At 37.5% G+C, this 25273-nt stretch overlaps 2 protein-coding genes across 6 annotated transcripts in view; one reads left to right on the top strand and one right to left on the bottom strand.

The window, feature by feature from the left end:
• The window catches only part of cog5 (component of oligomeric golgi complex 5), a 104336-nt gene that overhangs the window by 15143 nt on the left and 63920 nt on the right, over positions 1–25273 (top strand). For 3 of the 5 annotated variants that reach the window (XM_041202368.1, XM_041202364.1, XM_041202366.1), the window contains exons 6-7: positions 799–919; positions 18959–19000. In XM_041202368.1, the coding sequence (XP_041058302.1) occupies positions 799–919; positions 18959–19000 (163 nt within the window). The remainder of the gene's footprint in view (positions 1–798; positions 920–18958; positions 19001–25273) is intronic. The other 2 variants (XM_041202365.1, XM_041202367.1) reach the window with 1 other exon arrangement.
• gpr22a (G protein-coupled receptor 22a) lies at positions 14953–16327 on the bottom strand. The gene has a single exon (XM_041202379.1). The coding sequence runs from the start codon at positions 16325–16327 to the stop codon at positions 15086–15088; it is 1242 nt and encodes a 413-aa protein (XP_041058313.1). The 3' UTR covers positions 14953–15085.

Below are 25273 nucleotides of genomic sequence, written 5' to 3'. Positions count from 1 at the left end.
TCGGTCCAACATCTCTTGTCTGGGCAAACTCATGAGTTCACTGCCTATGTCCTATCCCACACCAAGTTCAGCATGTCCATCACCCCTGTCTGCTCTGTCTGTTAAATTTCTGTTTTTGAACAATTCTTCCCCCCCTCCAGCCCCAAATTATCTGTTCCATCTGGCCTTGTTTGTCATTTTTCTTCCTCACAATGTTGACAACCATATCTTCAGCAGCCACTCTCTGAATGAAATTCCCTCCTTAAATCCTCCTGCATCACAGTGGAGGTGGAGGGAAAACATCTGAGGGGGTTATATATTTTTTTATTTTGGGAAGGATTAACCCATCTGTGGTCAAATGACCTTACTCCAAACTGTTGAAAAAGAGAATTAAGGGTGTTAGAGATGAAAGCTCTTTTTGATTTACTTGCTAGTTAGGAACAGAACATAGAGACCCATGGTAGGGGTATGAGAGGGCCTATGTTTGAAGTACTCATGCATGAATTGCAGAAGTAAATGGCATGATGAGTGAAAAGGGCTTTTCTCATTTCAAGGTTTTCTTCATTTAAATGCTCTTGTGTTTAAATTTTGAAAGTTGATTATTGGAATCTGGAATAATAGCCAGGTTTAAAACTATATGAGTTTGTATTTAAAAAAAACCACACATGATACTAATGTCATATACATTTAAGATTAATATAAACTGTGCAGTTTGAACTTTAAAAATTTAAGATAACTTATTAACTTTGTAAAAATGGAATTTACAGGGTCATTGCTTCCAAGACTTGTAGCAAACCAATATTCTTGAATTTCATTCAGGCAGCCTGTGATTTGCTTCGAAGAATAATTCGTATTTTGTATCTGAGTAAACGGCTCCAAGGCCAGCTACAGGGAGGAAGCAGGGAGATCACTAAAGCTGCTCAAAGTCTCAATGAATTGGGTAAGTAAATGAATCTTATGTTATTTATCTAAAATGTTGCTAATTGTTTATTTAAAACATTGCTTTATTATGACACAGCAGATGATGTGTGCCAGGTGGACCAAATCCACGAGGGAAACTTTGCACTATCATAACGGTTTTGCAATTTGTATTTATTTCAAGATGTGTGCACTGAATTCAGAAGAAATAAGTGCACCAAGACTTTGAGATTTTTTAAAAAACTAAATTAAAATATTTATTAACAAAAGAAAACATTTCAAGTAGATACATAAGACTACAAATTATTGCTATAATATCTCCTAATATTTCCAATTAACCTGACTCCTCCTTTAAGGCAACAGTCCAAAAATAGATTTTAGATTTTAAACAGATGCAGCAAGCTAACACAATACCCTGGACAGCGGAATTCCAAATGAATTTTCTCCAGCTTCAGTTTTGGTAGACAGCAGACTTAAGCACAAATGCTGGAGGCTTCATTAAGGCTATTTCACACACATCTGTTATATCTCACAGGATCTTCTCCTGACACACAGCCTCATTCTCCTTTATATATGTTTTTCTCCTTAATACGTAAATTCTATTGTTTCATACGTCCTTGAAACTGTATCTTCTTCGCAATATTAAAAACTTCCATGTTGCTACTATTTATTGTCAGGATTCTTTGGGGAAAAATAAGCACATTCCTTAGCCTTGCTTACCTGGCAAATTGTAAGCTGATTAAAATCCCTTTGAAATCCAAATCTCCTTTCATCTATCTAAAAATGCAAATTCCCTTCACACCTTACATGCTAAACCATCATCCATATTTACTCATTAGCATGTCAAGCACCTAACTTCTTTTGTCTGCTTGACTCCAAATGTAATTAAATCACACACAGACAGGCCCTACTACTTATTTCCATTAACCTACTTCACAATAAACCAGAAAAATGTTAAGAGAATTATTATATGCTTATGACAGCTTATATCAGCTAGTGTTTTTAGCATTGTGAAAAAAGCTGTTTTGAGACGGAGACTGTTACTTTAATTGCAGCAATATCATTAACTTAGTTTCGTTAAACATATTAGTCTGTATGGGTCAGTGTAAAATAAATCATTCAGAATAGTAGATATTTGTGAATAGAGTAATGTCAAGCCCACCATCTCAAAAATGAGGAGGTGATACCATAATGGTAATGTCACTAAACTAGTAATCCAGAGGCCCAGGCTAATGTTCTGGATACATGGGTTCAAATCCTACCACGACAGCTCATGGAATTTAAATCCAATTAATAAACCTGAAATTGAAAGCTAGTCACAGTGATGGTGACCATGAAACCATAGTTATTGTAAAAACCCATCTAGTTCACTACTGCTCTTTAGGGAAGGAAATCTACCATCCTATGTGTGACTCCAGACCCACAGCAATGTGGTTCACTCATAAATGCCCTCAGAAATAGTCTAGCAAGTCACTCGGTTGTATCAAGCCACTACAGAAAAGTCAAAAAACCTGGCATCAACCTAAGCAGTGGAAATGGCAATGGCACACCCAACCCTGTCAACCCTGCAAAGTCCTACTTACTACCATCTGGGGGCTGTCCCACAGACAAGTGAAGCAACAGCCTGACATAGTCATGATCTTGGAATCAGACCTTACAGACAATTTCCCACTCTATGGGAGCCCTGAACACTGACTCCAGAACCCATGAAGTCTCATGGTATTAGGTCAAACGTGAGCAAGGAAACTGGCCCTCCTTTCCTCTGTCCACCCCCCCCTCCTATACACCCCCACTCTCAACTCTTCCATGTTGAACACCAATTGGAAGAAGCACTGAGGGTGGCAAGCTCTGGCGGTGGGGGGGGACTTCAATATCCATCACCAAGAGTGGCTCGGTAGCATCACTCCTAACCAAGATGGCTAAGTCCTAAAGGACATAGCTGCGAGACTGGGTCCGCGACAGGTGGTGAGGGAACTAACGAGGGAAAGACCTACTTGATCTTGTCTTCACCGATCTACCTGTCGCAGATGCATCTGTCTGTTACTGTTTAATAGGAGTGATCGCCACACAGTCACAAGAAATAGGAGCTGGAGCAGGCCATGTGGCAATTGAGCACGCTTCACCATTCGATATGATCATGGCTGATCTTGGGCTTCAACTTCATTTTCCTGCCCGCACCCCATATTCCTTAATTCCTTGAGAGACCAAAAACCTGTCTATCCCAGCCTTAAATGTATTCAATGAGTGAGCGTCCACAATCCACTGGTTTAGAGAATTCCAAAGATTCACAACCCTTTGAGTGAAATAATTGCTCCTTATCTTAGCCCTAAATGATTGGTCCCTTATCCTGAGGCTGTGCCCCCATGTTGTAGATTCCCTGACCTGTGGAAATAATCTCTCAGCATTTAAGCTCTCAAGCCCCTTAAGAATTTTTTAGGTTTCAATGAGATCGCCTCTCATATTCTCTGGAGTTCAGAAGAATAACCCCAATTTACTTAGCCTCTCATCATGGGACAGGCCCCTCCATCCCAGGGACCAATTTAGTGAACCTTTGCTGTACTGCCTCCTTTGCAACTATATTGTTTCTTAAATGTGGAAACCAAAACTGCACACAGCATTCCAGGTGTGGTCTCACCGAAACCCTGTACAACTGTATCAGGATTTCTTTATTCTTGTACCCCAATGCCCTTGCAATAAAGGCCAACATACCATTTGACTTCCTAATTGCTTGCTGGACATGCATACTAACTTTCTGCATTCCTCGTACAAGCGCTCCCAGATCTCTTTGAACATCAACACTGAGAAGTTTCACACCCTTTTAAAAAATATTCTGCTTTTCTGTTCTTACGACCAAAATGAATAACTTTGTACCTCCCTACATTATACTGCACCTGCCCATCTTGTTGCCCGCTCACTTAACTTGCCTGTATCTCTTTAAAGCCTCTTTCTGCAAAGGCTACCTTTCTACCGAAGTCCCTTCTTTACGTTGAGAATACCCTCTATTGTGTTGTGTGGCACTACCACCGTGCTAAATGGTATAGATTTCAGACAGACCTTGTAACTCAAAACTGGGCATCCACTAGGTGCTGTGGGCCATCAGCAACAGCAGAATTGTATTCAACCACAAAACGGTCTGCCATATCCCCCACTCTACTGTTACCATCAGGGTGGGTGATCAACCCTGATTCAATGATGAGTACAGGAGAGCATGTCAGGAGCACTGCCAGGAGCACCACCAGGCACATCTAAAAATGAGGTGTCAACCTGGTGAAGCTACAACACAGCATTACTTGCACGTCAAACAGCGGGAGCAGCATGTAAATACAGAGCTAAGCTATTCTACGGCCAGTGGATCAGTTCTGAGTTCTGCAGTCCTGCCATTTCCAGTCGTGAATGGTGATGGACAATTAAACAACTAATTGGAAGAAGAGACCCACAAATATTTTAATCCTCAAATGATGGCAAGCCCAGCACATGAGTGCAAACAATAATGAAGCATTTGCAACCGTCTTCAACCAGAAATGCCAAGTGGATGACCCATATCTGCCTTCTCCTGAGGTCCCAAGCACCACAAAGGCCAGTCTTCAGCCAATTCAATTCACTCCACTTGATATCAAGAAATAACTGAAGGCACTGGATGTTGCAAAGGCTATGGGCTCTGATAACATTCCAATAGTACCGAAGACTTGTGCTCCGGAACTAGCCATGCACCTAGCTAAGCTGTTCAGTACAACTGCAACATTGGCATCTACCCAGCAATGTGAAAAATTGCCCGGGTATGCTTTGTTCATAAAAAAGGAGGACAACTCCAACCTGGACAATTCACACCCCATTAGTTTACTCTCGGTCATCAGCAAAATGCACTGCAGCATCTCACCAAGGTTCCTTCAACAGCACTTTCTAAACCCGCAAATCCTGTCACCTAGAAGGACAAGGGCAGCAGATGCATGGGAATGCCACCACCTGCAAGTTCCCTCCAAGCCACATATCATCCTGACTTGGAACTATATCACCGTTACTTCACTGTTGCTGGGTCAAATCCTGGAACTCACTCCCTAACAAGACTGTAGGTGTACCTGCAACACATAGACTACATAGACTACAGCAGTTTACGAAGGTGGCTCACCACCACCTTCTGAAGGGCAAGTAGGGATGGGCAATAAAGGTTGGCCTAGCCAGTGACACCTGGATCCCATGAAAGAATAAATAAATGAAAATAAAAATTCTTAAAAATCAGAAGATTTGGTATGAAGATCATGGTTACTATTTTTTAAGAGCATCAATCAATATTGATTGACAATTGAAATATAAACTTTATTCGTAGCTTATTTAATCACATAACAGGGCAGAACTCTTTACAAAAGATATCTTAATGCATCTGAATATGCTTCACAGTAAACTTTAAAAAAAAAAACTACTACTTTCCCTCGCATGTGTTAAAGAACATTCTGCCCTCCACTATTGGCTGAAACAGCTGCATATTTATAGGGTGAAAAGTGACCCACATATCCCAGTCTAATAGATTAACATATTAAAAATGCGTTTACCCCCTCCAAATTTCAATTATTCGAAATATATCAGTAACAGTTAATATAAACATGTGAACATTAAATAACCGGTAACCCTCTGGTTTCACATAGTTGCGATATCTTGTTTATTTTATATATATATATATATATATATATGCTTTCCACCAGTAAAATGTAAAGATTTCATTTATCAGTTTCAATCATTAATTTTCATTTTTTTTATTTGCATTATCCTGAAATAATTCAATATAACAGCTGGATATTTGGAATAGTAGATGCTTAGTGAACAGCACAGTTGTATTGCACTTTTAGCATCAATAGACAAGAATTTCCAATTCTACAATATTCCTTATGCTGAGCTGATAGTACGAGGACTAGGGAACACAGATTTAAGGTTTTGGGTAAGAGATTCAGGGGAGGAAGAACATCTTTTACACAACGAATGATAATGACCTGGAATTTGCTGCCCACAAAGGAAACAGAGATTGCAAAAGAAAATTGGGTGGACACTTGGAAGAATTGGGGAATGGGACTGACTGGATTGCTCCTCAGAGAGCTGACATAAACACGATGGGCTAAATGCTTCCTTCTGTGTTGTAGATGACTCTATGGACATATATTTTAAAGCATTTTCATTGAAGATTGCAAAACAGTGGATGTTAAGGAGGAGAGGAATATTTAAAAATAAAGAGCAGGTTGTGAAATTAAAATCCAACAGATGAAAGTGTTTCAGGGAGTTTTTTAAAGTGAACAGGGCAGAGAGAACTAAATGAGGTGGATGGGACTATAGTGGCTAAATAAGTGGCTGTCAACAGTGGAGTGAAGAACTGAAAAACAGTAAGAAGCATGGCATCAGAGGAGTGGAGGGGACGTGCATGAATTTGAAAATTAGACCAAAAATTTAAGACAATTATCTAGGGTACAGGAACCACTGGAGCTTGGTTATGGTGAATGATGGGAGGGTGTTTCTGGCTTTGCCAACATTTATTGCACATCCCTCATTTGCCCTTGAGAAGTTGATGGTGAGCCACTGCCTTGAATTGCTGCTGTCCATGTGGTGCAGGTACACTCACATGATGGGAGGGCATACAGACTTTAAATGAGTTTAAGCTTGTGAAGGGGTGTGTTGGAAAGGAGGCTGGTTAGAAGTCAGATTAAAACTTGAGGTAATGATGGCATGAATTCAGGTTTTAATTAGAGACAGAAACCAAAAAAGGATGTCTCCTTTTTTGACAGCATTAAGCAAGAAAATATTTATACTGTTTTTCTCTCGTGATCATTATCAAATCTTGTCAGATTGTTATATTCCCTCTGAGCATCAAGATAAGGGGAAAAAGACTATCATGAACCATGGCTGTTTCATGACAAAAATCATAGAATGATGTAGCACAGAAAGAGGCATTTGGCACGCCCTTGAGCAGCAGTCCAGTTAGTTCCACTCATAGCCCTACAGAAACTTTCCCCTTCAAGTATTTATCCAAATTCGTTTCGAAAGTTATCATTAAATCTGCAGTGCAGTACATTCCAGATCATCATAACTTACTGCATAAAGAGAAAAAAAATGTTTCCTTAAGTGGCCTCAGGTTCTTTACTAATCATGACAAAATATACATGGGTTGGTTGGTGTGCCTTGTAACCTGTGCAACACCCAGATCCACAACATGGATAAGGTGCAGCTCAGATTAACATTAACACTATTCCATCCAGTAATTACAAAATATTTTTAAAAAGGGACAAAAAAGTGAGTGGAGAGAAATTTTAAAAAGTATATTTGGCTTAAAAGAAAAAGCAGAAATTGGGCACAACCTGTTTGTTGCTGGGAATTGGAGTTACTTCTCCATGATAGCTTGTTCCATAGGGCCTGAGTCCCCCACCCACATCAAGACTCTCTCTCACCACCCCACACACACACACACACACACACACACACACCCCACCCCCCCAACCATCTGGCACCCACCTCACTTGAGCCTTTCCCTTGCCTGCCAGCAGCCTCTGTGGACTCCATGAATTGACAATGGGCATTCTGAACTGGGATTGATGATTGGAGCATCAGGCAAATATAATGGCAAGTCTCAGATGCCTTTTATTTTCAGCAAACTGTGGCCGACTGGGCTGATCCTGGCGCGCAGTGTGTGTGGGTCTCATTTGCCCTGACCCTCAAAGTAACACCATCCAAAGTAACACCATCAACCCTTGGTTCCCAGTTCATCAAGTGGAAAATCCCAATGTTGTTGTGGGCTGGGGACTTGCTTGGTGCTGCAGATCAGCCCATACTGCTCAGTGACAGTGAGGAGTGAACTAGCCTAATTATTTTAACTTACGTCTCTGATTGCTGCTCGCGGCACCATTGACAACACAGCTCGCACCATTTCATGTTGCCTTCAGTGACAGTGAAGATCACAGTGAAGGATTCTCAATCCAGCCCCTGCCATTGGCCCCATGTGGTCCAGAGGTAGAGCCTGTCATTATGAAAGGCCATTTTAAAACTGCCTATAAAAATCCCAAATTTTAAGAGTCTTCTCACAACATAATGTCTGAGGCTCAATTTTACTTCAAAATCAAGCCAAAATTTGTGTGAGTTGGCATGTCTGTGAATATTAAATATCAGTAAATCAAGTAATTTCTTCTCCATCCTTCAAATACTACAAAATACTTTGACTTGTAAGCCTGGTATTGTTTTGATTTTGACATGTGACCATCCCTGTATTACATATTGTTGCTCTCTATTAATTCCTCAGCTGTCAATATCTGCTCCTTTCCAGAGTCAAATAGGATTTGAATTTAGCTACTGTGGCGAAAAAGACCCTATTTCTGAACAGTAATAGATGCAGCTGAAGTCAGAGTATGGCTATTTGCCATAGGCAGTTTTAACTTGGGCTGTTCAAATTTTAAAATTTTATTCTGAAAAAGGATTTATGACAAATGGATTAAAATAATGTTGTAAATTATGCATTCTCACCAATCTAATTAACTGAACAAAACATCTAAGCTGAAATGCTGGATGTTTTAGTTTACAAGTTCACTTATACTTGAATGTATAAGTTTTATTTATTAAAACTGCTGCGGTGTTTACAGGTTTCTACAATTACTGTATCTGTAGGGGTACTATGAACAAAGCATTACATGACTGACTGATTATACTGGGGCAACACTTAGTGACTGCCCCAAAATACATCCTCAGTAATCCTCATAGTCATTTAATTAAAAAATAATTGTTGCTTGTTTCCTGAAATCAGACATGAGAATAGAGCAAAAGTACAAAACCAACTGAGCGATTACAATTAGCAATATTTTTCATATCAACAAGACTAAGTTGACCAGATTTTATCATAATTATTCAAATCCCATCAGTAGATATAGTGAAAATTGAAGTAGTTGATCAGGGGAGTGAAAGTAGACCCCCAATATCTCAGCTCCATTTAGCAACAACAGTCCCCGAACTATTGAGCAAATATTATGACCACCCAACTTTTTTGGCCACTGCACAAATAGTCACCCCATCCATCACTACCATGAAGCAACAAAGAACAACTTGTCTATGATGGTATATTGACACAGGTCAACTTTTTAAAAAAAAACAAAGGAAGGAATTGAAAGAGGGTGATCAATACATCACATCATTTGATTTCTCCCCCCCGCCCCCGGCCACTGAGCAGTAGTTGAACCAGTGCTTTCCACCCCTGAATATTAGATCATTCTCCCGCCCATACTACCACTTAGCAAAGAGTGCAAAACCAAGCCCCCACTGAACAGATGTAATAGAGCTCTTGCTCCAATGACAAGAAAGCATAACACATTCCACCCACCAAACAGAAAAAACACATTCAACACTAACTCCTATTCCCAACATTTAGGACACAGTTACAAATCTCTCCATATGCTGAGCTGAAATCCTGCCATCAGCTTTGTTCTCCAGTTGGTTTGAAGGTTTTCTAAATTAGCAAAGATATTGCATTCTGTAGTTTGTAAAGAAGATCAACTTTGACTTAATAAAATTGCAGAAGAAATTTGTAAGGAATATCAAGAATAGTGAAACCATAAAAATTGTTTGAAAGCAACATAAAGCACACGAGGCAATAATTATTAATTCATCTCAGTTTTAATGTATGTGTACAATGAATGTAAAGTTTGCAGCAAAAAAGAACAATCAACAAATTAAACTTACTCCTCCTAGAATCCCAGTGTTATTATTCTATCATGTACCTTTTCCTTCTCCATGTTGGATCTCCTGGGAGGTGGGGATAAGGAGAGGGAGAAGGACAAGCATTGCTGTTGATATCTCTGCAATACTTAATTGTCTTTTTCAACAGATATTGACCTAACTCTGCTTTAAAATGTTAATTGAACCTGAATCAAACACCTTTAGATGTCTGTTCCACATGTCCACTATCCAACTGAAAAATAAGTTTTTTCAGTCTCTAATCTTGCCTAAGACTTGTAAACTTTGTACTCTTATCCTCCAATTTAAAGAAAAAACATAGAGCTGAATAGATTGTTCACCTCAGCTTTTGTGTTTTTTCCATTGGTCATGCTAAGTACCGGCATGACGATATTATCCTTTAAAGCTATATTCTAAAAGCTGTTTGAGACTGAAAATCAAGATGGCTTCCAAGAGTCTTTTGTTGATCCATCTTATCTCTAGAGGGAACAAAGAGGATATTCTCCTGATGTGACTCACTGTGCGTCAGGCCAAAAGATAGACGAGGCCCCATGACATCTTCATTGTAACATTGCTGATTTGCTTTTTCCAACAAGGGGCTTGTGGCTGACTGAAACCACAGGTGGGAGAACCCAACCTAGACAGCTTATTGGATTACCACAGCACCTAATTTAGACGGTGACTTGACATTTCAGGGGAGGTCACATGATAAGATGGTCATTTTTGCTCCCTGTGAAAAGATATTAGGAGAACTCAAACTGGCTTTCAAGAGAGTTCCATTAGAGAGGGAGTCCTGCAATTAAAGCCATCAGACCATTGCAGTAGCTGAGCAGCAAAAAGTATCTAACAGCAATAGATTGACGGAGAATGAAGGACTCTCTCCACCTTCAAGTTCACCTGAGAAGTGCATCTCTCTGCAGATCAACTACAAGAACCTTTGTAGATTCTCATGCCAGTTAAAGTATCAACTCAACTGAGAAAAATCAGGCTACACCAAAATAGAGACTGAGTTAAATTCCAATTTTATAATTACTGTTTTATTTTCCTCTGTATCTAATTTTGTGTGTGTGTGATGGTGTGTGAGTTAAGTGAGTGAGATGTTACATTTTTGTTAGCCTCTGGGACAAGTGTGTCAGAAATTAAATAACCTTCATTATTAAATACACAAAAGCTTACTGCTGGGTTATTATAATTGAGTCAATCACCTCGAGAGTAAAAAAATACACACGTCCACATCTAAATTTATTGTTCACGGGCAAAGGAAAGGAAATACTTAAAATGTGTCCGTGTTACTTTATATCACTATTTATTGCTGACTACAAATTTTTGCTTCACTTTACTTTTCATTCCAATCTGATTTATTGTATTGTCCTGCTGACGCCTTTTGAATTAAATAAATATCAACCATACACCAGTAAATAGATGTAATTGCATATTTTGACTTTCATAAATATTTGATCTGTTCTACTGATCAGAGAGTGAAGCAGTAGGTTAGCATACTTGCTGATTATTTCTAGATTGAAATGTTTAATTTATTTAGTTGATACATACCTGAAATCTGGTTGAACTACAAAATGTCTGTATTTAACATTTTTTTCCATTTGCCCTTCCTACATCAAAATAATCTGAGGTGAAATCTAAGGTAGAATTTCAGTGTAACTAACATTGTGTGAAATTTTAATATAGCAGCAATACTTGTAAGCTAGCATTTATATAGCTTCTTTTAATATACAGTAATTATCCAAATATCTCCAAAGTTTTCACAACACGTGTGTTGAATCTTCTTAAGAAGGCAAATGTGGCAGTTGTTCTGTGCCAATCATAACCTTATCAGATGTGTTGCTGGCCTTGTTTTTAGTGGCATTGATTTGAGGGAGGAATGTCAGGTAAGACATTTGGAGAACTACCAGCTCTTCTTTGAGCCATGGGATCTTTACTGTTTACCTTACCTGATATGATATTGCTTTAATGTTTCATTTGAAGGATGGATTCTCCAATTCTGCAGTTTTCCTTCAACCTATATTATGCCGTTAACTGCATGTATTGGAATCGAACTCAAAGCCTTCTGACCAGGAGCATTTGACCCATGCTCAGACCAGCTTGATACATTCCTTAGTCTTAAATCGGTTCTGCAGTTGTTTGCCAAATTTGGCTTGTAAAAGGAACAACTATAGAATGAATCTTTGAGTCTTCAGCTCTCAAAGTTTATATGTTATGTTTGATCAAGGGGTGTTTTTTTAATTTATGATGTTCAAAATGTGCTTGAAAGGGATAAATATTGTATTGGAATGTGTTTACATACCTGTTGGATTTGGCCCAGTCGAAGCTGAGTCTGGCTACTGACTCAGAAGCTTGTGATCAAGCTCTACTTACGTAATCTAAACTGACGTCACTATACTATTGAAGAAGTGCTACATTGCTGGAAGTGTCATTTTTTGGATGAGTTGTTAAATGGAGGCCTCACCTACCGGTTCTGGTGGACGTAAAAGATTCCATAGCAATATTTACAGAAGAACAAATATTTCTGCCAATCTCCTAGCCAACATTCCTGTCTCAAAAGCACCACCAAAACATACACTCTGGCTATTGATCTTACTTTTTTTATGTTGACAATTGGTTGCAACGTTTATTACAAAACTGTGTCCAAAATTCATAAGTAAATAATTGGCTATGAAGCACTTTAGAACATCCTTGGGACACAATAGGCACTGTATAAATGAAAAGTTCCTTCTTTACCTTTCACTGTGTTGAATAGAGAAGATTTTCTTATTTTATTCTTTCATGGAATGTGGGTGTCACTGGCAAGGCCAGCAATTGTTGCCCCTCCCTAATTACCCTTGAGCTGAGTGGCTTGATAGGCCAACTTTGCAGATAGTTAAGAGCCAACCACATTACTGTGGATCTAGAGTCACATGTAGGCCAGACCAGGTAAGGATGGCAGATTTCCCTCCCTAAAGAACATTAATGAACCAGATGGCTTTTTACAACAATCAGTGATAGTTTCATGGTTTCATAATTTCACCATTACTGAGCCTAGCTTTCAATTCCAGATTTTATGAATTGAATTTAAATTCCACCAGCTGCTGTGGTGGGATTTGAACTCCTACCCCTAAAGCATTAGCCTCGGCCTATGGATTACTAGTCTAGTAACATTACAGCTACGCCACTGGCTCCCCCTAATTGGTAAAGTTATAATTGAACCTTGGACTATTGGATACAATTTTGCAGTTAAACAGTAATATTTCAAATTAGGAATAGATTTACCCTCTGGGAAAATTATTTGAGCTGACTTTGATTTGGGCATGGCTGGCAAATCACCTAATTAGTTAATTCTTATAAGATTAGAATAGGAACTTGTACAGGTAACATGAAAATTATGACCTTTCATGCAATTCATTAAAAATAACTGCACTAATTCTGATGGCTCTGTTGCTGGATGAAACTTGGTATTTGAATCGCTTATGCATGAGCTTTCCTTCCCATACAGCACAATTTTGTTAATTCAGTTACACGGTCAGATGTGGCTTAGATTTCCAAATCATGGCTCAGATGGCAGAATTATTGCCTCGATATTCTATCAAGCCCTTTCTTGCCTCCTCAGGTGAACGTAAAAGATCCCAGGTGCTATTTTTGAAGTAGAGCAGAGGAGATATCCCTGGTGTCCTGGCGAATAGTTATTCCTCAACCAACATCACAAAACAGATGATCTTATCATTGTCACGTTGCTGTTTGTGGGAGCTTACTGTCTGCAATTGGTTGCCATGCTTTGTTCATTACAACTTTAAAAAGTACTTCATTGGCTGTAAAACACTTTGGATCATGCTATGGTTGTGGAAGGCATGATATGTCTTTAAGGTGCGAGCAATACTTCTCCACTTTGTGATTCAAAGACTGCTATTTTATGGTGCCAGATAAACGTTGTGCTGGAGCCATAACTGTAACCAATGTGGATGTGATTTCAAAGTTCTCATGGTATATGTAAATTTTTCAACATTAGGGATTGCATCTTGCTTGTGTACTTGTATGGCAACCTAAATTTACTCAATTTACTTAGATGAACCACGTAAATATAAACAGAAAATGCTGGAAATACTCAGCAAATCTGGCACCTTCTGTGGAGAGAGAAACGGTTAATGTTTCAGATCTGTGACCATTGATCAGAAGTGAGTATAGTTGGAAATGTAATCAGTTTTGAGCAGGTTGGGGGGAGGGGACAGTGCAAGTTGGGAAGAACAACAAAAGGGAAAGTCTGTGAATGAATGGAGACCAGGAGGGATTAAATTACAAAATTAATTTTGGAGCAAGGCCAAAGAGTAGTAATGGGACAAATAAAGAAACAAAATATGTGCCCAAAGGAGCTGTGAATGGCATGATAGCTGCTATATGAACGCAAAGTAAAGACATTGAGAAAGAAATAAGAGAAAAGCCCAAACCAGCAAAAATGTGGAATCAAAATGTGGAATCAACAATCAAAAGTTGTTGAACTCAGTGTTGGGTCCAGAAGGCTGTAAAGTGCACAGTCGAAAGATGAAGTGCTCTTCCTCAACCTTGCATTGAGCTTCATTGGAACGTTGTAGCAGGCCAAAGATAGAAAGGCCCAAGTAGGAACAAATTGGAGAATTAAAGTGACAGGTGATTAAAAGCTTGGGGTGGTAAAGCTTGTGGGCTGAATGGAAGCGATCAGCAATGCGGTCTCTCAGACTGGATTTGGTCTCCCCATGTTGAGGAGACTGCATCATGAGCAGCAAATTCAGTATATACTAAATTGAAATAAGTATAAGCAAATTGCTGTTTCACTTGGAAGGAGTGTTTGGGGCCTTGGATGGTGAGAATGGAGTAGGTAAAGGAAGTTCCATCTCCTGCGCTTGCATGGAAAGGTGGTGTAGGAAAGGGGTGTTGGAGCGCCTAAGGAGTGTACCACGGTGTCACAGAAGGCATGGTGGAGGTGGCGGAAATGGCAGAGGGTGACCAGTTGGATGTGGAGGTGGGTGGAGCCCTCAGTAAGGCAACTTTCTAAGTTGCTCCTTTCCAAATTTTTTTATCCCGCTGTACACTTGCCTAGAACCATAATGCTTGCAATACTTCCACATTATTTACAAGTGAACTTTTCAAGGTAGATTTCAAAAACGTTACACTATGAAAGAATACAGCCTAAATGGTTTATTGACAATGGTGTGAGGCTATTTTAGGTAGACAGGGAAAATAAGTTATATTAACTAGAAAATTGAATAAAGCTGTACAATGTTGTGGCATAACATTTATTATAATTATGTGACATAGTTGCATCTACAGCTAGTTATTTGATTTTCAGATCAACTTGGTACTTTTAATGTAGTCTGCACACATCAATGGAAAATTATTTTTTGTTTCGTTTATGGATTTTACAAGGGTTCCGACTTATTTTCTCCCTGGTACCTGATGAAGACCTGTTGATCCACATTAGTTGCTTTCAATCTCAAAAACAGACGTTTTTGTCTAAATTTAATTTTATTGAAAATTATCTTTTGTTTCTTTTGGGATCTAGCCAGGAGTTGTGGATTACTGGATTATTAGGGTTGGGATCAGCCTCAATAATTGAGACCACTTTCTTTTTCATTTTATTTTTGAGGACTTTTTGGAACTTTTGCCTTGCAAATGCATATAGTAGAGGATGGAATATAGTTGTTCCATAAGCCATGATTAGAAAGCACAGCCTTAATTTTACTATTACATCATCTAGACCTTTATATAATATAACAGTATTTAAAACTGATATAGGTGTCCAGCAAAAAAGAAAAGTTGAAATAATTAAAAGTGACATTCGGAAAACCCTTTTTTGTCGTTCCCGCCTTTCACGATGGCGCTTAACAGCTCTTCTTAGAGCAATTATTACTGAAACTGAAGTTCTTACTCCTAGTATTACATTGTGTCCTCTGTTACTTTCTGATTGATCAGTATTCTCATGTTGTATGACTAGTGGCATGGTCTTTTTTCCCTTTGTTTTTTTCTGCCTAGTGGAAAACCGTGAGCCTATTCTGATATTCAGCGCTTGAAGTATTTTTCTGTAGGTTATCAACATTACGATAGCCGTGAAAATAAAGATGGGAATCTGCATTAGAAGGTGGTAATATATTCCCAATTCATTGTGGTATTCATTTACACCAATGCACAAGAGTGTATTATTTTGCCAGGTGTTTTCATTGCTTTGTAGACGAGAAAAGCTGACTTCAATGAAAGGGATTGTAAATGCGGAAAAGGACACAATCCACACTGATGTTAGTAATGTTATTGCTCTTCCCATGGTCAAAATCCGATTGGCTGGCTTAACCGAAATGTCATAACGATCCAGAGTGATTGCAAGAACATTTACTGAAGTTGCTACACTAGCAAAAGAAATACAGGCTTCATGGAAATTGCAAATCAAAGCTGTTTTGCTTTCTAGTGAAATAAGAGTGACAATTATTGTAAGAGGAATGCATCCAACACATATAACAACATCCAGTATGTGCAAATTCATAGTGATAATATTACTGACTGAATTAATCAGGTTTGACTTCATACAGTAAAGTACCAATACTGTTAAGTTGCTGCTGAGTCCTAACACAATTTCTAGTAAGAAAAATCCAGTAAGGGATGCCTGAAAACTTGCTGGATAGGGTAGAGTCCAATATGCATTGCCGTTGATATTATAAATCTCATCTCGAACTGTCAAATTGATTTCAGAATGCATGGTGACTTGTAAGATAAGATGAAGACACATTCTTTGTAGATGATGATTTTGATCAATCCTGAAAATGTAAACAAGAGTATTTAAGTTCCACTGTTTTGCTTTAAAAAAAAGAGTGCCATTCTAGCGAAGCTTTTTATCTTGCACTCATCAGGACAGATTTACAAGAATGCCAAATCTCAGAGGGAACAACAATTTATACTGCATGAGAAGAGGGTGCTGATTGATTGGCAAGTGAGCTCTGATTGGTGGAGGCATTGCTGTGGAGAATGCACCAGGGAACAGTTAACTGCTAAGCCTTTGTTTCAGTTCAAACCAGGCAGATCAACTCTGATTAGTTAATGCATTGCCATGAGGAATGATCCATGGAATTGCTGTCCTCCAAGCTTTTGTTTAGTTGAAAAAAGTGCAATGCATGGACATGCTCTTTTTGTTTGCAAAGATGTTTGAACATATGTGGCTTCTAGCATGTGTAAGTGAGCCGCACTCTGAGTCAGACTGCTAATCTTAAACTGGTTGTCTGTGTAATTCTTAGCACAACTAGGATTGTTTAGCAAGCGTTGTCCAAATGCAGAATCACATCTAATGTTGTACACTATATTCTGAGTTTTGCAAGCATGGGCTAGTTAAGCGCTGTCAGTACTTTGCCTGTTGCGAACAGCCAGAGATACGATCCACAGAGGTTGCACACATAACTGACATCACACCAGCATTTAAATTCATATACCACATTCCTCATTTGTAATAGGGAGAACAGCTTTTTAGTTTGACAGCATTGAATTTATTCAAATCTGAGTTGGATAGATTTTTGACAGACATGGGAGTCAAGGCTTATGGGGGGCAGAAAGGAAAGCAGAGTGGAGACCACAATTAGATCAGCCATGATCTTATCAAATGGCAGGGCAGGCTCAAAGGGTGAATGGCCTACTCTTGCTCCTACATCATGGGTCCTTTGTTGAAATATTTTAACTTTTTCAATGAAAAATGGCCCTCTAGGCAACTCTTGATATCTAAGTGGTCAAATGCACCACATTCATGGAAACCTGCTGGTTCCTAGGTTAGCTGATTTTAGCTGATCTCTGCAGTGATGACCCCATTTAGCCTGTGTCACTGGGGTGAGAAGAAGAACAATTGTCGAGGGATTCTGTTCTTTATTGCTATCCAGTTGCAACTACAGGAACTATTTTTGTATGTATAAACAACTGTTAGAAAAATAGTATATATTTTAGAATTGTGGTAGTAATGTTTAAAGGTGTCATGTTGCTGCCCTCTTCTGGCCATATTTGTATAGCATCATATAAGTTGGAAGATGCACATTAATCAGGAATATAAAGAATGTTGCAATAATGGTGGAAGAATTGGAAAAAGAAATTAACATTACAATTTGTTTGTTTTAACTCATTTTTTGCACCATAAAATATCACTAAAACTTAACATTTGAATTGGGCACAGGTATATTCCAACATAGTTAATCTAAGCAAACAAGCAAAAAATGCTGTTTAGCTTGGTGTGGACAATAGTTTCGAACAAATGCTCAGAAGGTTGTACATATGTTTACATGGTTTATATATGAATGAAAAATATGTGTGCACTGTCATCTATTTTTAGTTTTCTCAGTTAAAACCCAGGGCTCTAACCCAGCCTTCCCCTGTTGCATTTTTTAGTAACCATGATGTACGTATACACTAGTTAATATAGATAGAAGCGAGAGGATTTGGAGTGATGACTTGGGGAAAATCAAAACACAATGTGTTTACTGAGTGGCCTGGATTTTGCATTCAGCAAAGTGTGCTTGCCACTGACCTCAAAGAATGATGCTCACAAAGATATTCCGATCTCTGTGCCTTTGTTTTCCATTTTTCTAATGTTAATTTAAATCTGGCACCAAGTCAAGGGTATCTCCAGACGTCCAACTAAAGTGATTTCATCAAGCAGGATAGGCAGCCAATCACATTGAAGAATTCTCAAAGACAGCAAACCAGGAAGTAAAATGTATCGATCATCCATAATTTTTTTAGCGATCTTAAAAGAGTGAAATAAAGATTTGGACATGCACATTAGAAGCTGAATTATCATTTTAAAAATCTTGTTTAAAAGTTGATATTAACACTATGGAATTCTTCTCATAATGGAAAAAATTGATATCACACAGATATAACATTAGTTTGCCAGGCCAGCAAAGTTCTTCAAGACTTCTGACTTCGTACACTGCTAATAACCCAGTTACAGCTTGTTAGCAATGTATAACTTTTTTGGATGTTTTAACAGCGATATTACAGCATAAAAGGGAAAATTCTGATCCATGATTTCTAAAAAAAATTGCCATAAGCAGAGACTTCAGAATATTCTGTGGAAGAACAGGGAATCACTGACAGCTATTTCTGGATTTCTGAATTTAATTGCCACGTGTGTGTATGCCACAAGTTGGTGTCACCTTCATGGCTGGAATGATGGCGAACACTGAAAATTTTGCCATTGTCACAATTGCAAAATCTGGGCTGACATTTTCTCTTTCCCTTCTCCTCTGATCTGGAATTTTTATCTTCCTCCATGTTTGTGGTTAACACACATGCCTTTTTATACTAATTTCCAATGAATCCACATTCTTCAGATTTCTGAGTCATTTAAGTTTACCCCTCTCCACTATGTGTTTTTATGTTCTAGCCTCGCTTCTACTGCAAAAAAAATCTGCAGTGTTTCTGGGAGGTAAGCTATTTCAACTTACTGTGTGTTCATTTTATTTTCATCTCTCTCCTTGGCCTTGACCCTCCCTACCTCTAATCTTCTCCAGCCCCAAAACTCTTCCACAATACTTGTACTCCTCCAAGTCTGTCTCTCTAGCATTTTAATTAATCCACCATTGATGGCTGTGCTTTCAGCCGCCAAGGCCCTAAGCTCTAGAATTCCCTCTGTAAACCTTTTTGCCTCTCTATGAGCTTCTGGTCACCTGGCCTTAATATCTCCTTAAGTGGCTTGGTGTCACATTTTGTTTGATAATGTTCAAGTGAAGTACCTTGGGGGATTTTATTGTATTAAAAAGGCACTGTGCAAATACTTGTGGTTGTTGTTTGGAAGTTGGCATATATTATCACTTTTAGGTATGTTACTTTCAGAATAAAAGGGAGGTTGGAATAAGCCTCCCTTCCAGTAGCATTCCTTTGCTGTTCGTGCATCAAGATTGAGAGTTGGAGAGAACAGAGCCACATTACTGAGGTATATTGTTATGCAGGAGGGAGAATCAGTGTTACACTGGAAATCTACAGCTGGCATATGAGCAAACCAGGAAGTAAAATGTATTGATCATGCATCACTTTTTAGAAATCTTAGAGAGTGAAATAAAGGTTGGGACATACACATTAGAAGCTGAAATATCATTTAAAAATTTCTTGTTTTAAGGTTTATTATATTGAACTATGGAATTCTTATAATGGAAAAAAAATGACATTACACATATAAAATTAGTTTTCCAGGCCACTGAAGTTCTTTCTGTGTGTAATGTCAACAGGGAAAAATAACCTGCAGCTAACATGAAATTTTTGAAGTATCCATGAAAACCACCTTCTAATATGCACTCTGAACTAAAAAACCTTGCTGGAATTAGCATTCCTATTAGATATCTACAAAACTACTATATCCTTGTAAACCTCAGGTACAACTTATGATTGAAAGTGAAATAACATTGTGTATGTAATTTTCTGCACGTAACTCCTGAACTGTATCGTATCTGCATCATAAATTGATGGGGAATTACTTTAGAAGAGATGAAAATTAATCATGACCCAAATTATGTCCAGTGGAGTAATTTTCACTTAACAACAGTATGAAGAGAACAAAGTTCCAAGCATAGATATCTGCAAGATGGCTATTGCAGAAAGAGTTAAAATGTTTTGTAAAGTTGGATATCTGGTGTTGTTTGTTTATTAAGTTTCATGATTATTTGGGTACAGACCCAGACAAAACAGTACAGAAGTTAACTAATGTAAAAAATATTTTTCAAAATGAATTGTCTTTGCAATATATTTTTAATAACAAATAGTTCCTTTTTTGGCTTACCTTTTTCCTAGAATTTTCTGTAGCTTCTAAGGCACCTACCATATTCAAGTCAATTTGATGAATCTGATCAGCAATGTCATAAAATTACAACATCATTGTTGTAACATGGTATTTGTCTTTAGACCCTAAAGCTCAGCAATTTGTATTCCATCCATTGTAACCATTTAACGTTGAGACTCTTTAATTTCTGTTTTGAAAATCTGTTCTGGTCACTTTTTCAGTTAATAGCATAAATGTTAACGTATTGGTGATTCATCCATTGAAGAAATACAAGCTGGGCTTTCACCACAGATGTTGTGCGCCATTTCTATTTCTGCCAGATTTCAGCATCTTTTTGAAGTTTTTTTAATCTCGGTAATGTTTAATTTTAATAAGTTCCAATCTATGCTATGTATTAAATACTAACCATATACTTCTAGTGATATCAGCTGTTGCACTCCTTTGAGATTCTTTAGATGCTGAATATGAATGTTCTTTCTCTCTAATGAGATTTGAAAGCTGTTTGCATAATTAGAATGCAAAATTAGTTTTACGTAGTATAAAACCTAGACTGGGCTACAGAAAACTAAATAAGCTGTTCGAGTTGCTATTTTCCAGATTCTGTCTTTGTTTCTTTTATGGTTCCAGTTTCTTTTTAATATCTCCTCAAGGGGTTTCCCATAACATTCAATAAAATGGCAGTGAGGAGCATAAAAATATCTGATATTCTTGATGCCTTTTCAAGGTCAAACTAGATGCTTTCAAATTGTATTAGTTTTCTTTATAATATCAGAATGTTCCATATCATTTCAAATAATCTCGACCATTTTTGCAACCCTCTTCAGTTGGTGATGCATGGCATCAGTGATGGGGTTTTTGAATTTTTGCTGCCGTCATTAGATGTATTCATAAGTTTTGTGTCCTTCTGCGTAGTTTAATTTTTGAATTTCCTACAAAAATGAGAAAGAACAAACTTGGTCAAATAATGTTCTGTGTATCTGATGCAGCTAAGGTTGCCAGTTAAAATTTCTTGTTTACATTTTCAGACTAGAGATTATTCAACCCACACTAAAATAAATGATCCATTCCTAGATGACTTATTTGCATGTTGACTATCTTATTTTGAAAACAGTTGAAATTTTAAAAAGCTAAGTTTGTGAATTGTTTTAACAGGTTGTAAGGATTGTGCTATGTTTAATACCAGAAAAAAATCTTTTAATTTCCATTCGGTATGGTTGTGTTGGACCTGTATGTTATCCTGTGACTAGATAGCTGTAACACCAGTATGTTTAGACTCTCTAACTAGTAAACAGCAGTTCAAAGAATTTGAATCTTGATTTTCACTGAACTCTTCAAGAAACTGGTTTGCCAGTTTTGGCCAAGTGTCCTAGCAAAGGAAAGCAAACTAGCTGTAGAGGAAACCTCGTCACTCAAGTGTGTCTACAAGCATGTTATTTGAGGAGATACATGAATATGTTGCAAGATCTGAACATTAGTAGAATACTATCCTCCTGACTGAGGAAGATACTGTGGATATAATGAGGTAAGTTAGGAGGGTGGAAATGCAGGAATAAAGTGGTATGTTCTATAAATAAAACATACATTTCTAGCAGAAGTATAATAATTTATAATCTTAGTGAAACTATGATCAGCAAAGTATAAAACAGTAGAATTGTGTTATGAATACCAGCAAGTTTGTCAGTAGAAGTATTTTTGTAAATGTAAATGATTTAATATTTTATATGGCACCACAATTCATGCAAATTAGAAGATGAGTTTAAAAATAATTTGTGATGTTGAGTATTTTTTGTAAATTACTTGTCAAAGATAATTCAGTAAACTTAATGTTGCAAGAATATGAAGAATACAATGAAATAGAAACCTATAGTCATGTCAGATGATAAAATTTTAACATTGACTGCATGGACCAGAATTGCTAATTTCCTTTGTATAATGGACAAAATCAATGTGGCAGATCTAGTGAGGGTAGATTTGTAGTTAATCCTGAACTCTACTCATTTCTGTAAAGATGATATAGATAATGTATCCAAGTAAAATTGAAGCAGAGGAAATAGAAATATTCTTGAATGGAAATCATCCATGCAATATGTAAAATGTATTCTCAAAAGACTAAGTGTTGCTTTAATGTCTGGCCATTTAAAGAGCAGTTCAAATTGACAGTAGTCAATCATAGTTCCTTCACTTTGTTTCCAAAGCTCATTGCAGTTGCTTTGCAGGCATACTGCTCTGTTATTAGAAAACATTGTTTGATTGCACTTGTATTTGGGAATGTTACTTTTATCCATAATGTTAATAAAATGATCAGTGTCCTTTTCAATTTACTACTTAGACCTCATTTATATAATGAAGAGTAAAATTATAAGAATTTTTTTTCAGTATTTTATGACTGACATGTTTGGCAGAAACATTAACCATTTCATACAAACCAGTTCAAGTGTTAGCATTTGAAAATTGTGCCTCCTTAGCTACTAGATGCCATAGCCAAATAAAGGAGACTTACCTTAGCTGAAGACCAGATACATTCTGTATGCGAGTCATTTACAAATGATCCTTTTGTTAGCGGAGTACAGTATGAAGAGTATCATAAGAACTGTTTCGGAAGCTGATCCTTTAAACAAAACCTGCTTCTGCTGACGTTATTTTAGCAAATGAAATTGATGAGCTTGTGAGCCTATAACAGTAGATTGTTGACGCTTCCCTAAACTAAGAAATCAATAAGCTTCTGAAAATGTCTAGTGAAAGTAGCATGCTGCAGCCTTCTGTCTCTGGAGATTACATTTGGATTTAGCCCGTTTGGAGTGGTAAGGCAGCATGAAGTAATTGTGGGCGGCATTCATCGAATGACAGGTTGACTCATTGCCTCTCTTTACTGCAGAGAATTGCAGTGTATGCATTTGTTTTGATTTGCTAACCATAATGGATTTGTCCAATTTGTTGTGCAAAGGGGTGTGTTTTTTCTCCCCAAGTTCAATAAACATTTGATTTGGTAACTGAGAAATTGTTTAAAAAAACAAATACATTTGGGGTCCAATTGACCTAGAGAAAAAAATATTAGCTGCATTGATGGCAAGTCTTTCAAAAATAAATCAGTAACTAAAATTTTATTGACTTCCTCTTGAAATTAAATTCTTTTTAAGCTAATTAAATATTGTGACCAAGTGTAGCTCACATTCTTTTCACAGTTACATCTTTACAACAAAATTATATATCCTGCCTGGGAGATGGTAATTATTTTGCTGATGGCCATTTCATCAATAATTTAGTCTAGTTGCCTAGTTACACTGAAAATATTTTGTACATTTGTCACATCTCATGATAGGAGGTCTGCGTACACTGTATTTGGTAACTGAAGGTAATTATTTCTTCTTGTCCATGACCAGGTGAAACCATGAGTAAAAATTTTTTGTCTGATAGTATGAAATGAAAATGTTTATAATTGGTAACACTCAAGAGCATTAATAATACACACTGTAAGTCACTGATCTTAAATTTGAATGTCATATGGTATGTATAAAGCACAATAAACATAGAAAAAAAATTACTTCTAAAGGACTTTTAAGATAAATGAGAAAAAAATGATTCTAGTTATTCTGTGAAAGATTAAGATTAATTACTTTTTAGATAAATTTGAGTTGTATTTCCAGAAATTAGCCTGCCATTTTTAAGAAAGTGCCGTAAAATTGCTCATTAGACTGTTCAGGTTTAAACACAGCAATTGATTAATTGATTTATATTTGACCTGTACTGAAGCAGTATTACGTCAAACTTTGTTGCCCTGCAAAAATTAGATGGCCATGTTTAACAGAATAGCTCTTAAAAGGATGAAGCCTGGACCTGACGACATTATTAACTATGAATGGCTTACAGACTGGTTGATGGACTGGACTGACTCAAGGCAGATGAAATTCATTGCAGAAAACTGTTGCGGTTATATGCCTTTTACAAAGTATTTACAGTAAAGAAAGAGACCCAACAGGTCGATGCCGGTGTTAATTCTCCACATGAACCACCTCCCACCTCTTTACATCTAACCCCATCAACAAATCCTTATTTTCCTTTCTCCCTTATGTTTATCTACCTGTCCCTTAGTCACATCCTTCTTGAGAGTAAGGAAGTTTCTCTTGAATTTCCTATTGGATATGTTAGTGATTATCTTATATATATGACCAAAGCTCTGTCCCCCACAAGTGGAAACATCTTTAAGTCTAGTCTTTCAAACCCTTTCATAATTTTAAAGACCTCTATCAGGTCAGCCCTCTTCTCTTTCTAAGTGTAAAAAGCCTCAGTCTGTTCAGTATTTCCTGATAAGGAGGCACATTTCAGCAATGCCATTTTATTTGGCGCTTGAGCCATAATATAAGTATATATAAATTTAAAAAAATATAAGGGAATGGATAAACTTAATTCATGTGAAGTAAAAACAGAAAATTCTGGAAACACTTAACAGGTTGGTTAGCATCTGTCGGGAGAGAAACGGTGTTAATGTTTCAGGTCAATGAGTTTTCATCAGAACTCAAAGATCTTGGAGAAGAACAGCTTTTAAACAATTACAGAGCAAAGGAAAAGGGATGGAGGGAAAGCACAAAGGAGAATTATCTGTGATATGGTGAGGGCAGGAGTGATTAAATGGTAAAATGATGATGGTGCAAAATCCCATTATGGGATATTACTGTAGAAACAAAAGACGGTCCAGAATAAATGTACAGCAGAATGACAGCTGTGAAGGAAACTGATGAATCTGGCAATGTGGATAGGGTTGTCATGCCCTGTGAATGTGGAGGAAGAAAGGCAGCTACCAAAAGGGCATGCCTACCCCAAGCAACAACCCACACATCTTCCATTCCGAGTGTCTCTGGTCAGACATACTCCATTATCAGCATCTGTTGTCTGGGAGAAAGTGGGAGTGGTTGTTCAGATTCAAAGCTA

This window comes from Carcharodon carcharias, chromosome 13 (assembly GCF_017639515.1).
Source record: "Carcharodon carcharias isolate sCarCar2 chromosome 13, sCarCar2.pri, whole genome shotgun sequence".
In the NCBI taxonomy this organism is placed as follows: domain Eukaryota; kingdom Metazoa; phylum Chordata; class Chondrichthyes; order Lamniformes; family Lamnidae; genus Carcharodon; species Carcharodon carcharias.
Note: the sequence above shows the minus strand (reverse complement) of the source record. Positions and strands in the feature narration are given on the sequence as shown.